Below are 15,668 nucleotides of genomic sequence, written 5' to 3' on the forward strand. Positions count from 1 at the left end.
GGATCATGATTTTACAGGACACTAAGTTGGTTGGGAAAGGAAGAAAAGAAGAGTAGGAAGGAGTCTGGAGAGATGGTGAATGTGATAAAGAAAAGCATTGGAGTTAGAGAGGTGGCTCAGTGGTTACAAGCATTGGATGCTCCTGCAGAGGACCTGGGTTTGATTCCCAACACCCTCATGGTGGCTCACAACCATCTGTAACTCCAGTTACATGGGATCCAACACCCTTTTCTGGTCTCTGCAGGCACCAGGCACCCACATGTCACTCTCTTTCTGTTGCCTTCAGATCAAAATGTAAAACTCTCAGCTACTTCTTTAGCACCATGTCTGCCTATGTATCTCAGGTAGGAGGTAATATGAGGTGGTGCTGATGTAGGCAGGACTTCAGTCACCTACGATTTGGATTTCATGGGATAGAAAGCTACTAAGAACTTTTGTTTGCACTTTTTTACTATTGTTATTGTGGTGGGAGGGCATGTGTCACACTGCACATGTGTGATCACAGGATCTATCTCTAGAGTGGTTTCATTTTCTCCTCCCACTTTCGTGTGGGTGCCAGGGACTGAACCCACATCTCCAGGCTTGCAAGGCAAGCATCTTTACCTGCTGACCCATCTTGCTAGACCATACTGGACCATCTTAAGCGAAAGAGTGGCATCATAATATTTATATTTTAACAAACACTATACTGTGTGAAAGGTAAATTGAACCGCCAAAGAGAGTTTGCATAGAAATACTTTAGGGCAGCCTGTAACTTTCTTGTAACTTTTAAAAAAGAGCAGTGAGGTTGTCAGCAAGAATGAAAGCCAGAGCAATTGTATGGGCAATGCTGGCCTGGCCCACCCAACAAAATAGGAGAGAGTGATTACCTTGCACTGACAAAAATGGAGCTGGGATGTGATGTGAAGAGACACCATAACCATGGCAACTCTTATAAAGGAAAGCATTTCATTGGGGCTGGCTTACAATTCAGAGGTTTAGTCCATTATCATCATAGCAGGGAGTAAGGCACACAATCAGACATGGTGCTAGAGAGGTAGCTAATAGTTCTACATCTAGAATCTTAAGCAGCAGGAAGAAAGCAACACTGGGCCTGGCTTGGGATTTTGAAACCCCAAAGCCCATCTCAGTGATACACTTCCTTCAACAAGGCCACACCTCCTAATCTCTCTCAGGTAGTATCACCCCCTAGTGTCCAAGAATTCAAACATACCACCCTATGGAGGCCATTTCTATTCAAACCACTCACTACAGAAATTTATATGTATTAGATGGAAAGACTGAAAAAAAAAAGAGAAAAAACTCAGAATCATTCTTTGATTTGAGTAACTAGGGAGTTAGTGATGCTATCTCATAGACTGTAAGACATAAAAAGAAAAGGACAGTTTTGCCTCTCTTCTCCTGTTTCACTGACATACCCCAAATTCCTGGAGCATTAAGTAGCACAGACAAACCACTCAGTAAGTTCACATAACTAGGTCTGGAAGAATTGAGGGTTTAGCTCCACTATGTCCTGTGCGGGCCCTGCTAAATATGCAAAGCTGGGTGTTTCTTCATTGCAGAGCTCCAGATAATCATCTTGTCTGCAGATATAAACTAAGGATTCATCACACAGAGATGAGTTTAAAGTCCTGTGGCTAGTTGACATCCCTTAGAGATAGGGTGCAAGCTGAAGTGACGATGCTCTGAGAACAGGGTTTAAGGAGATTAAAACAGAAAGATAGAAGCTGTATCATTTAAGTGGTAGATAAACCAGGAGAGTGTGGTATCACTAAAGTGAAAAGAAAGAAACCTTTTCAGAAAAGAGGATGGTGTTGAGAGGCCAGTGCTGGAGACGGCATGGCCATTGCTATAGACTACAGACAGGCATGGACAACTTGGGCAGCCACAGGCAGGGGAGTGGCTAAGTGGAGTGACTACTTCCTCCACCTGAGATGTTCTTGTGTAGTTCTGTGCCTGGTTTGAGAATGAATTGTCACGAGAGCTGTTAAAATTACAGAAGAAAAGGCATGAAAGTAAGACATGTAAAAAGAGCGGAACTTTGCAGCAAGTTAGTCATTTTCACACTCCTGGACAGTGATCCCTGGGGTGATTCATAAAGGACACCTATCACCACTGAACTCTCAAAGCAAAGTGGATAGTGGAATTGAAGACCCATGTTCACACGAAGCCCTATACACAGATGTCCAAAGCAGTTTTTGTCTTAGCCTGTCAAAACTTGAAAGCAACAAAGTTGTCCTTCAGTAGGCGAAGGGAGAAATAAACTGTGGCACAGAGACATCAGAATACCATTCAGCACACTAAAGGGGTAAACTTCCAATTATGTAAGGTGTGTAGAAACCTCGAGTGTATAGAATTATTATATGAAAAAGGCTGATCTGAATGGCCTGATGTGTGTATAATTCCAACTACAGAAGTTTCTGAAGAGGTATAGAGACTGTTAAAAGGCCACGGTGGTTGTCATAAGTTTGGGGGAAGGAAGAACAAAAAAATAAAGCATAAAACATTTTTGAAGGTAAACACTCTGTATGATAGCATAACTATAGACATCTGCCATTTGACATGTCCAAACTCATAGAGTTTGAGGTTAAGAGTAAACCCAAATGCAGACTATGAGCTTTGGAGGAATAATAATGCACAGATGCGTGGAGGTCAATGTACCTTCCTTGGGACAGGGATGAGGCTTCTAATAGGGAAAGCTGTGTCTACTTGGAAGGGAGAGCTGCAAAGGAAATCTCTGTACCTTGGTCTCAACATTGCTAGCAACCTAAAATAGCTTGAAAATGCATTCATACATTGAAATTTTTCCCTATGTAGGAGACAATCCACATACTCATTAGACAGGTGGGAGGTGGGAGCGTTATGATGGCAGAATTGCCCTTAAGTGCCACTTTCCGTGGCAAGAGGCGGCAATTCGGAGGTCATTAAGATCAAGGCCATTCAGCTCTACAAGCGAAGCACATTTCAACTGCATCTACACTGAAAAAGCACACCCAAGTCATTGCCTATTTCCCAGGTGCTTTTTCATTCTGGTTGATTAGTGCCCATTTATAGAAGCGCTATACTTCAGGGGAAAGGCAAAAAGCCAGCTTTTCCCCTTTCTTAACATTTTCTTTTAATAGAATTGAATATTCTGTGGCCACACCCCATCTCTGGGACTAAACTATACAATCCTGCTGCTGACAGACAGCCCTTCCTGGGGTGGAGGGAAGGGAGTAGGGAGAAGTGCCTCCAGGCAGAAAGTTTTAAAGTTCTTACTTGTTACACCAATAAGAGTCGTGATGGCCAGATCCTGGAATAGAAACTGGTAATTTGAAAGGCTGTTTGTCTTCTGGAAACCAAAAGGAAAGCAGATTAAAGGATGATAAGTGTGTGGATGAAGCTTAACAAGAATCGCACTGCGTCTCCCTACAACTTTAAAGTTTTTCAAGAAGCTTACTGAAAACACACCACGGTTCGGGTTAGTGAGTGGTGGAGGCTGCAGAGGGTAGGGAGACCCATGTCTGTGAAAGCCTCTAGCTTCAGGACAACTTCCTGTGTGTGCTTCCCAGGCAGGGTGTCCTACATCCGTGATACCCAGAGCTAAGGGGACCACATGCCAGATCTGTCCTGTCCCTTTACTGATGACTAACAGAATGTGTGGCTTTGGTCTGGTGCAATAAACCATGCGTCCCCAATAGTCACACATAACAGCTATTTGATAATCTTACACAGTTTTCCCTGATAGAAAGTCAGAGCAAGTGAATTCACAACATGCATCTTGGGTATTGTTAGGTGAGATGCTATACACTATTAATAAATTGTCTCACTGTTCTTACAAAAGAATGTTTGAGCCTCTGACTTCAGGCATGTTGCTTCCCAGCTCTCGAACTAGAGAGAAACGGAGACCATAGTATGCCATATTGAATTATACTTTTGAGGGCAATGAACTGTTGGGATTCCAAAATAGGATCCAATTCCCACAAGCAGCTTAACCTGTATTGCCCTCATCAGAGAGGCTGAAAACCTATCTGAAAGCAAGGTTTTGAGACCAGGAGCTTGAACCAAGGAGAGAGAAAATACGAAGCAAAGAGGAGACTGGATAAGATATCTGCAGGGATGGCTCCCTTCCTTAGTGTTGGAGAGTGAGCTCGCACATGGAAATCACACATAAATAGTGACCTCTGTTCTCTTTTATAGCCTGTTAAATGATAAAAGCCACCACAGGGTACACGTGTTTATTTTTATATCATGACTTGCCAATTTTCACATCTGTGTATCTAGGGAATGAGAGCTATGCTAGATTATTGAAAGTCAGTTGCTAAGCTTTCATGACTGTTAAGATTCGGATGTTAGACACAGTTTTTAAAAAACTACTTAAATCGTGCAAACATGCCACTAAATGAATTGCATAGCATGATGGTGGGATACATGCAAGGCTTGGTGCTATCGACTTCCTTGCTCCGTTTGTTTTTCTGTTATCTATGCTCCTGGGTTATTTCTAGCTCCTGTGTCTATATGGCACATAGGTGTCTAGTGCTACTGTGTGTTCCCATTTGGGTGTTCCAGGTGGGTGGATGGATAGTCACACCCCTGAAACTGCAAAGGGAAGTCTGCTGTGATGACTAATGTCGGCTGCCAACTTGGAACACTTAGGTAAAGGAACTTCAACTGAAAAACTGACTTCATCAGATTAGCCTATGGACAGGTCAGTGCGCTGTTTCCTTGATTGTTAATTGATAAAGGACAACCCAGGCTACTGTGGCCCCGGGCCATCTCTGGGAAGACAGGACTTGGCTATGTATGTAAAGGAGCTGAGCAAGCTAGGGAAAGCAAGCCTGTGAGCAGTGTTCCTCCATTGGTTTCTACTTCCCACTCCTGCCTTGAGTTACTGTATTTAATCCTATCAGAAATGTACAGAAACCTATAAGCCAAATAATCTCTTTCCTCCCCCTTAGTTGCTTTTGGCTCATATTTTATCACAGTAACAGAGAATCAAGCTAGAACACCAGTTATTAAAGCATTACTCCAGTCCTAGAATCCACTCTTTAATAAATAGAATTGGGAAAGCAGATACCTGGTCCACATGGTGAAAGTTACAACGAGAATAAAATGACATTATATTCTGTCCCTCGGTTGTCTCTTGATGTTGTGTCTCTATATCAGAGAGCCTTGGCTTGTCCTGCAGGTCCATCTAGTCCTGACTTATTTTGTGAGCTCTCGGGGACACTTTTAGGAGGATCCTTGGTACACAAACATCCAGGCATCTAGCGCCCACTGGCTCAACTACTTGCTTTAGTTCTCACTAAAGGAAGCTTGGTCCCAAGTCATACCCAGTAGAGCAGCAGAACACCAACATACTGAATCATGCTGTAGAGGGCCATGTACTTAAACATGCAAAAGGATGTAACGAGAGCAGCGCGGCCTTCCCTGTGGAAGAAAAGTAATGAAAGCAGATGAAGCAAGTGGGGGAGAGAAACTGGGTGTTATTCTGTGTGTATGTGTGTGTGTGTGTGTGTGTGTGTGTGTGTGTGTTTCTGATCTGAACTTAGAACAACAAAAATAGATTAAAAGCCAGACATCTGGTTATATGATAGCTTGTCTCCAACTGTGCACAGCCTTGAGCCAGTGGGAGCTAAATGCCTGGTTTTTTGAAAAAGAGCAGTTCTGGGCCAGTGTCCACAGCCTTGACCCAACAATGGACTTGGATTTATGGTTACTTGTGTGTGTTGTGTATGAAATTGTTTCAGTTCTTGAACTCAGAGCCGGGGGACCTGGGAGCCAGCCTCAGACCTCATACACATATGCTAATAGGATTCGGAAGGTCACTCCCCTGTCTCAGTTTCTGCATCTGTGAACTGAGGGAAGTAAATAAGGTCTGGGAGCATTTTCAAGCAGGTGCTTTGGGAATCTGGCAAATGTGTGATCCAAATTTCACCTCGGAAATTCTAACTTTTGCCGCACTAAAAATGGTTTGTACATTCAAATCACCTGTGCCTTGGATTTAAATAGACTGGACGCAATGAGCGTGCTCCTTTCTTTGTGCTGTTGTTGGCTGGTGCTGAACAAATACAATATTCAAGCACAAAACAGACCACATTCTATTTTATTTGGGATTGGGGCTTTGACATTAATTTATTTGGTATAATAACCTCCTATTGGTTCAAACCAGGTCCTGCTGCTGTCATTGGCTCTGCCAGGGAAGTAATTTCTTCCTGTTTCTCACCTGTTAGAGTGAGGCTTTCCCAAGCAGCTTACTCCTCTTTCCCAGCCACGATATGGCGTTTATACTACCCATTATATTTTTGCTAGCACATAGGAATCTCTGGGACAGTTGTCTTTACTGACATCCCTTACATCCTGACACTAAGTTGAAACTCAACAAACCCTACTCGAGTACATGGAGAGACAAGGAGGCTAGCCAACCCATTATATTAATATGGCAGAAAAAGTATGCTAGTAGATAAAACATGATCTCCAGCCATCTGTGGTCTCTGGCCATGGGCATATCACTTATGTTAACTACTCTTAGTTTCTTTATTTACAAAAGATATACTAATCATGTCTCCATCTGTAGGGTATTTTTTAATATGCTATCAGACACATTTTAAATTATAAACACATGCTATCTGTATTGACGGAGATTGACCACTATGCTATTCCTACTATTCAAGCTAAATATACCAGCAGTACAAATATAGAACCAAGGTGAATTCAATAGGCACAGCAAGAAGTTATAAAGACTTTTTAAAGACTGGGGATGAGAAAGGTACCCCAAGGAAACACAAAGAGCCAAGAGGGAAAAAAAAAAAAAAACAAGTGGGTTTTCCCAATCTCCCAGGAACATGCATCAAAACAAAATTGCTAATGTAATTCAAAGTAGTGACAACCTTTTTTTTAAAAAAGCTCTAACTTGGCTGGACAGTGGTGGCCCATGTGCTTACTCTCAGCCCTTGGGAGGCAGAGACAGGCATATCTCTGTGAATTCAAGGCCAGTACGGTCTACACAGAGAGTTCAAAGACAGCTGGGGCTACACAGAAAAACTCTGACTCAAGCAAAGAAAAGAAAGAGAAAGAAAACGATACAATCAGTGACTTGTACTGGAAACAGCACTGTTCTCCTAACATTATTTTTACCCCTTCCCCAACAACATTATTTATGACTCTTTTGAAATCCATTAGGTAGAAGAATGTTTATATTTTTACAGAAAGCACCTTCTCTACACATAGCTCTTCTGCTTTTCCCCAGAAGAATAATATTGCCTGCACCCAAAAGCCAAAAGAGAAAATAATACCAGGGAAAGCAAGTTCTTACTTGATGAGATGTGGCACGCATTCGATGTTTGGAGTCTTGGAAGTGAAAGGAGAGGCCACCGATGCCTCCTGCTCTGATAAAGAGATACCGACATGAGCCATCTTCAGGGCCTGAAAGCAAAGAGTCTGTTAATTGCCTACGTACACACACACTACACTACACACACATACACACACACACACACATACACATAAGCATACACACATACATACACATACACACACATATACACATACACACACACATATACACATACACACACATATACACATACACATATACACATACACACACACATATACACATACACACACATATACACATACACATATACACATACACACACACATATACACATACACACACACATATACACATACACATATACACATACACACACACATATACACATACACACATATACACATACACACACATATACACATACACACACACACATACACACATTCATACACACACACACACACACACACATACACACACACACACACACACACAGTGGCCACAAGGTAACCTGAGACACTAAACTAGACTTTACCCTGCCTGCCATTTCAGAAAGAGACGCCACTAGACACCTACCAAGGAGAGGGTTCTAGAGCCAAGCTGGATGTTATTTAACATTTAGTAACCAGTGACTCATTTAGTAGCTTTGATCAAAACTTTCCCAAGCCCTTGGTGTCAGTTTGACCGTCCATAAAAAGATATCCATCCCAAGTATTTTTGAGAAATTGTGGCCCCACGCTGATAGCTACTTACCCCACAGTCATTGGCACCATCTCCACACATACCTACAAAGTAGCTTAAAAAAAAAAAAGAAGAAGACCAAGTGAATTGAATTGTAGAGATCAAGACTGGTTTATTCACAAAGCTAATTTCTCTAGGTTTTTTTTTAAGGTAACCAACCTTACTTAAGGGTTTAAACATTTTATTATAAGGATATTCCCCCTAAGAGTCTGGTCGATGCCATGTGTGACTGCACAGTTCTCACAATGGATGAGAAACCTAGGACATCCCTGGGCACTTCATAGGCACTTCGCCGATTAGAGAATAGTCTCCTACACAAAAAAACATTAATGAGACAGCACAGTCCGGAGGTTGCAGGATTTTATCAAGAACCCAGATCTAGGTTTTAGTCTTCTCGATTTGCCATTTTTAACATCAAGTGCTAGACTGGAAAGTGACTAGTTAAGTCATAATCATAAGCACTGGGTTTTGGAGGAAATGCACCCTGCCAGTGATCATGAAGCACCAGGCCCAGATGTTGAAGAAAGAAAGCAGAGGTCTGCTTTGGCGTGGTGTTGGTGGTTGGGTGAATACTCTTGTCTGGAACTGTTGGCTAAGACAATGAATGGTTGGTTTCTTAGTTCAAGTATTCACAGGATGTGTTGTGCTTTGCTTTTATACTGCTATTTGTAGCCAGTTTACTCTGAATCCCTTTGTGGTTTTCAACCATGAGAAGACAGGGCTCTCTAAGTAGAGAAGCTGCCTTAATGACTAAATCATGTAATTGGGAAGATGGAGTTAGAGTGGGGGGGGGTCACATTGATATGGTTCACCATGAGTTTTTCTTAAAAGGAAATATGTTGTCAAAAGGTAGAACCCTGGACACTCATTTCATCTGAGAATGAAGAAGACTCTTGGTATTGAAGTGTCCAATGATGTGATAGAAAGATGCTTTAGCATAAGAATATTTTAATATTGAGCTATGTGACGATCCTCTATGCTATAATTGTGATGATAGATTATGAATACGAAGCCTAAATTCTTGTTCCTTCAGTGGTTGAGCTCATACCCTTCCTGTCTCAGTTCACACCCGTACCCTTTTTGTGACCCTGTATTCTTGTTCTTAGCTTTGGGAGCAACAATGACTTGTGTGAGGAGCTTTACCAAAATGCTGTGTTCAGGACCCACAGAATCAACTAAACAGGGCTCATGGGACTCACAGAAACTTAATCAACAATCATGGACTGTATAGGGATCTGAGCTAGGTCTTCTGCATATACGTTATAGTTGTGTAGTTTGATATTTTTATGGTATCCCTAAAAGTGGGAGTGGGGATGACCCTGATGGTTTTGTTTATGACTGAGATGCCTGTTTTCCTACTGGGTCACCTTGTCCAGCTTTGAGATGAGAGTTTGTGCCTAGCTTTATTGTAATTTGTTATGCCGTGATATGATGATATCCCTGGGAGGCCTGGTGTTTTGGTTGTTGTTTTTTTTTTTTTAAAAAAAATAATGAAAGAAGAATCTTTCTGAGGGAGAGGGGAGCTGAAGAGAGAACTGGAAGGAGTGAAGGTAGGGGAAACTGTGGTCAGCATGTAACATACCTAAAAAATAAAAATTTTAAAAAGAAAAATGCTGTGTTCATACCCATGAACAACAAAGTCACGGAAGCATGAAACAGATACTGCTGCTTTTTTTAAGTTTCCCAGTGACTGTCACCTGCCCTGTGTCAGAACCCCTGCCCTAACATAGCTACCCAGCTCCCTGGACCTGCTCCATCTCGGTTACTACGTGAGGCCTCCATTAATTCAAGCCTCTCCAATACCCTGACTGTCACACCTCCATCACTTCATCCTGGGCAAAACCACTTACTCCAGTTTCTGGAATTCTTCCACCAGGCTTGACTTTTGCCCAGGAGACATTCTTGCAAAGATGGTCCCATTGATCAGTATCTGTAAGCACCACCACAAGAGAAAAATCAAGGAAAAATGTTTTATGAGGGCAGCTAGTCACACACAAAACACAGAGCATAGGCTAGTGGTATCCATGAATGGAGAAAGTTTGTTCCCAGTGAAATGATTCCTCCTTCTTCTCCTCTTGCTCCTTTTCCTCCTCTTCCTCTGCCTCCTCCTTTTCCTGTTCCCCCTCCTCCTTCTCCTCTTCTTCTTTGTATTTTAAAGATGGATATTGAGACTTATGTTTTCAAATAAACAAATGAAAACAAAATGTAAGTGTTTATAAAAATAGTTTATTTTTTTAAATGCCCTGTGTAATTGAACCCAGCTGCCATGGAGAATACTGCCTTCTCTGCCATATCCTGAAAAATCTTGAGCTTCACAGAAAGTTGAACCAATGGAATCCGAGGTATTACAATCGAGACATACAGCAGGACCCAGGAGAAGGCAAAGACGCAGCTGCTTCCCAGAAAATTGTTCATAACTAGCTGAAAATCACCAGGTGATGAAATAAAGACTATTTGTGATTTAATAATGTTATATGAGCTTGACCAATTATGAAGCTCAGCTTCAATCCCAAACTTAGGGAGCCCTGGAATGTGGATGGTCAGAGGGTATAGTATCCTGTACTGGTTTCTCTTCTTCACACTTTTAAGTTCTATATGACAGCAATGTGCCCCTTGTCTCTATGGCTGTAAACTCAGTTCAGCATGTAGTCAAAGTCTATTGTTTATAAATGAGTTACTTGCCCTTATGATAAGTTTACTCATGTAAAAATAGCTTTAAGTTTGGCATTTTTAAAAAGGGGGTCTTCTACTGCAAACATAATGGTGCTCTTCTATCTTTGCCTGCCTTTCTGTTCCACCTCTGGGCTCCTACTAAACTGTGAAATGCCTATCCTGTGGCAACATGGTAAGAGCTGTGCAGTGCCAAATCTTCCTTACATTTTCCTAGGGCTGGCATAAAGTTCATTCCTCGGGTTTATTATTTTCAAATCTAATAGGAAATAAGAGTAACTTTTCAAAAACCATTCCCCTCTTTTGTGATGTATAGAGCTAGCTAGCTTTTGTTTTGTTTTGTTTCCTTTTGTTTTTGTTTTATCCATGTCCAATACTGAAGCTCTTTGGGGGTCATGCTATATATAAGTGACATACTCATTATCTGCACAGAAATGTCATTGCTTCCATTAAAACTCACCTTTGGCAATAAGCTGCTGAAATATTGGCTTATAACATGAAAGGATTTTCCACTCAGGGCAAAATGGTAGCTTCCGTCTCTGCCATTTTCTGGGACTTCCTCTCTAATGTTGATATAGGTGTCCTGCAAAGCAAGGAACAACTGTTCTATGTTCTACCCATTGCTAGAGTGGTCGGAACCACAAGCATATCTGACAGCGAGGACTGATGTTAGACCATGGTCTTTCTTGAAAAGTCACATTCCAGCCCTGGTCCCTGAGAGAACTCCTGCTTCTTTGCTGGACTGATCTTCACACAGCACAACCACTGGCAGATTAGAACAGCTCATACTCATGTCCTATTCTCATCTCAATGTGATCTCTGTGAGGCCCAGAGATGTGTGCACTTCATACAATTCACATGTCAGATTCAAGAGCATTGCAAGGGAACAACTCTCTCCTGGGAGTGAGAGCTTGTTGGGGCTCCTTTTTCTAACAAGATTAATATTGTTCCATAAGGACACAATGGAATTAGAATACAAACAAGACTGGACATAAGTGAACAATTTTTTCCTACCTTGAAGACATAGACTGATTATCTAGTGCACTCAGGAGGTTGTCCAAAGGTAAGTTTCCTTTGAACCCAATGAGGTGGCTGACAGGCAAGGGGAAATGTGAGAAGTTAGTCACAGTCTTGCTTATTGTGTTCTTTCTAGTAAGAAGTCAAAGGCTCTGTAGGAGTAAAGGAATGGTTACTGTCCGAAGCCAGGGAAGTCTGAAGCTTAGAAGTAGGAAGAATGTGGAAAACTGGCATAATCAGGTTCCTATTTGTTAAACACCTGGAGAAGTTCATTGACTTGGGGTTGCCTCAAAACTTGAGCTGGTCACAACTATAGCCACCACTGCGTGGCAAGTCAGGAAATACAGCAGACTGCCTGTGCTGGGTATACCTGACTCCCAAATGGACCAGGTTTCTTCTCTTCCACTAATTTCCAAGAGATAGATGCCGATGAAGAGCCAGTGGCTTCATTTGCCTCAACAAGAATGACTTTCTGGCCTTCGGAAACCATCCCAGACTTCCTAGCCACTGTTATTGCAGTCTGAAGATTGTCACCTAGAATAAAGAAAGAACATCCTCAGATGGTGATGGAGAGAACGCACCAATACACACAGGAGTTGAGAAATTCGCTAAGGGCTCTGTTCTTGTATTAGGTATAATGATAATTACTAAGGTTGTTTCAGCCTGACCAGGAATTTCATAATCCCTTCTCTGATTCTGACTCTTTTTCATCATGCTACTTCATAACTTACTGGGATATTTTTGTCAGCAAGCAGGAAGGAAAATTTTAAATGTACTTTGCCATTAATTACAATCTTTGTAAATGTGTAGGAAGCCGTTTGGCTTAATATCATACCCGGTGGCTCCTCTCCTGGTAGAAATAGAGTGAGTCCACTGCCATCTATCTCCCCGAGTGATTACAACTGAAAACCAAACAATAACCACAAAGCAATCACCCGAGGACTTCGGAAAGTCAACAAAAGCAGGCAGACTATGGAAGGAATCAGAGCTGGAGAAGCAAGCTAGCAAGAGATGGGTTTCTCAGTGTTTATCTCTTTCCTCTGAAATGTGTGGCTTGAGTGTGTGTCCTAGTATGTCCCCTGAACTGTTCAGGCAGCTACAACCAAGAGTCTTAAACACAGTGTTTCTGCCTAGAGCAGGTGAAAAAAAAATTTTTTAATTAAAAAAAAAAAAGAGGCAGGAGGGCTCTTGGAGAGTGTACACTATCAGGAAAACCATGGAAAGGCAAAAGCTGACCCATAGAAAAGCATGAGTTTAAGAACTAAACTATGACATGTCACTCCCCGACCATTTACCAGAGTAACGCCTAAATGCTTGAGAGAGGCAGACGAAAATAGAAAAACACTTCAAATTTAAGCTAACACTGAAACTACAACTTAAAACAGATGTGACAGCTAATTATTGACTAAAACAAGAAAAGACTGAAGCTTAGTGGTAATAGCACACATCTTTAGTCCCACTCCAGAGGCAGAAGCAGAAATCTCTGAGTTCCAGGACAGACAGGGGTTGAGGCAACTGAACATTCTACCCTATGTATTACACGAGGATCAACATTGGGTATGTTCAGTAACAACAAACCTGGTCTAAAAAAAAATAATCAACAGCAACACTGCCAATTCTCAATTGATTCACATGTTGAAATGATCAGATAGTGGTCTTAAGAAGCTATTACTAGAGCCCCGGGCTACCTTGCCAGCAGAGTCTTGCCCAACACCCGCAAGGGCCCACACGGGACTCCCCACGGGACCCTAAGACCTCTGGTGAGTGGACCACAGTGCCTGCCCCAATCCAATCGCGCGGAACTTGAGACTGCGGTACATAGAGAAGCAGGCTACCCGGGCCTGATCTGGGGCACAAGTCCCTTCCGCTCGACTCGAGACTCGAGCCCCGGGCTACCTTGCCAGCAGAGTCTTGCCCAACACCCGCAAGGGCCCACACGGGACTCCCCACGGGACCCTAAGACCTCTGGTGAGTGGAACACAGCGCCTACCCCAATCCAATCGCGTGGAACTTGAGACTGCGGTACATAGGGAAGCAGGCTACCCGGGCTTGATCTGGGGCACAAACCCCTTCCACTCCACTCGAGCCCCGGCTACCTTGCCAGCTGAGTCGCCTGACACCCGCAAGGGCCCACACAGGATTCCACACGTGATCCTAAGACCTCTAGTGAGTGGAACACAACTTCTGCCAGGAGTCTGGTTCGAACACCAGATATCTGGGTACCTGCCTTGCAAGAAGAGAGCTTGCCTGCAGAGAATACTCTGCCCACTGAAACTAAGGAGAGTGCTACCCTCCAGGTCTGCTCATAGAGGCTAACAGAGTCACCTGAAGAACAAGCTCTTAACAGTGACAACTAAAACAGCTAGCTTCAGAGATTACCAGATGGCGAAAGGCAAACGTAAGAATCCTACTAACAGAAATCAAGACCACTCACCATCACCAGAACGCAGCACTCCCACCCCACCTAGTCCTGGGCACCCCAACACAACCGAAAATCTAGACCCAGATTTAAAAACATTTCTCATGATGATGATAGAGGACATCAAGAAGGACTTTCATAAGTCACTTAAAGATTTACAGGAGAGCACTGCTAAAGAGTTACAGGCTCTTAAAGAAAAGCAGGAAAACACAGCCAAACAGGTGATGGAAATGAACAAAACCATACTAGAACTAAAAGGGGAAGTAGACACAATAAAGAAAACCCAAAGCGAGGCAACGCTGGAGATAGAAACCCTAGGAAAGAGATCTGGAACCATAGATGCCAGCATCAGCAACAGAATACAAGAAATGGAAGAGAGAATCTCAGGTGCAGAAGATTCCATAGAGAACATCGACACAACAGTCAAAGAAAATACAAAATGCAAAAGGATCCTAACTCAAAACATCCAGGTAATCCAGGACACAATGAGAAGACCAAACCTACGGATAATAGGAATTGATGAGAATGAAGATTTTCAACTTAAAGGGCCAGCTAATATCTTCAACAAAATAATAGAAGAAAACTTCCCAAACATAAAAAAAGAGATGCCCATGATCATACAAGAAGCATACAGAACTCCAAATAGACTGGACCAGAAAAGAAATTCCTCCCGACACATAATAATCAGAACAACAAATGCACTAAATAAAGATAGAATATTAAAAGCAGTAAGGGAGAAAGGTCAAGTAACATATAAAGGAAGGCCTATCAGAATTACACCAGACTTTTCACCAGAGACTATGAAAGCCAGAAGAGCCTGGACAGATGTTATACAGACACTAAGAGAACACAAATGCCAGCCCAGGCTACTATACCCGGCCAAACTCTCAATTACCATAGATGGAGAAACCAAAGTATTCCACGACAAAACCAAGTTCACACAATATCTTTCCACAAATCCAGCCCTTCAAAGGATAATAACAGAAAAGAAGCAATACAAGGACGGAAATCACGCCCTAGAACAACGAAGAAAGTAATCATTCAACAAACCAAAAAGAAGACAGCCACAAGAACAGAATGCCAACTCTAACAACAAAAATAAAAGGGAACAACAATTACTTTTCCTTAATATCTCTTAATATCAATGGACTCAATTCCCCAATAAAAAGACATAGACTAACAGACTGGCTACACAAACAGGACCCAACATTCTGCTGCTTACAGGAAACCCATCTCAGGGAAAAAGACAGACACTACCTCAGAGTGAAAGGCTGGAAAACAATTTTCCAAGCAAATGGACTGAAGAAACAAGCTGGAGTAGCCATTTTAATATCGGATAAAATCGACTTCCAACCCAAAGTTATCAAAAAAGACAAGGAGGGACACTTCATACTCATCAAAGGTAAAATCCTCCAAGAGGAACTCTCAATTCTGAATATCTACGCACCAAATGCAAGGGCAGCCACATTCATTAGAGACACTTTAGTAAAGCTCAAAGCATAC

At 42.3% G+C, this 15,668-nt stretch overlaps 1 protein-coding gene across 15 annotated transcripts in view; it reads right to left on the bottom strand.

The window, feature by feature from the left end:
* The window catches only part of Atp13a4 (ATPase type 13A4), a 155,762-nt gene that overhangs the window by 21,368 nt on the left and 118,726 nt on the right, over positions 1–15,668 (bottom strand). For 9 of the 15 annotated variants that reach the window (XR_384556.4, XM_017316955.2, NM_172613.4 and 6 more), the window contains 7 exons: positions 12,117–12,280; positions 11,190–11,312; positions 9,910–9,989; positions 8,072–8,114; positions 7,295–7,404; positions 5,313–5,409; positions 3,259–3,331 (listed from right to left, as the gene is read on the bottom strand). Coding sequence is in view for 12 of the 15 variants with exons in the window: in XM_017316955.2 (XP_017172444.1) it covers positions 3,259–3,331; positions 5,313–5,409; positions 7,295–7,404; positions 8,072–8,114; positions 9,910–9,989; positions 11,190–11,312; positions 12,117–12,280 (690 nt within the window). In the remaining 3 variants the exon portion in view is untranslated. Of the gene's footprint in view, positions 1–3,258; positions 3,332–5,312; positions 5,410–7,294; positions 7,405–8,071; positions 8,115–9,909; positions 9,990–10,265; positions 10,481–11,189; positions 11,313–12,116; positions 12,281–15,668 lie in introns of those variants that run through there. The other 6 variants (XR_003951779.1, XM_006522054.3, XR_001781812.2 and 3 more) reach the window with 4 other exon arrangements.

The sequence above is a fragment of the Mus musculus genome, chromosome 16, assembly GCF_000001635.26.
Source record: "Mus musculus strain C57BL/6J chromosome 16, GRCm38.p6 C57BL/6J".
Classification (NCBI taxonomy): Eukaryota; Metazoa; Chordata; class Mammalia; order Rodentia; family Muridae; genus Mus; species Mus musculus.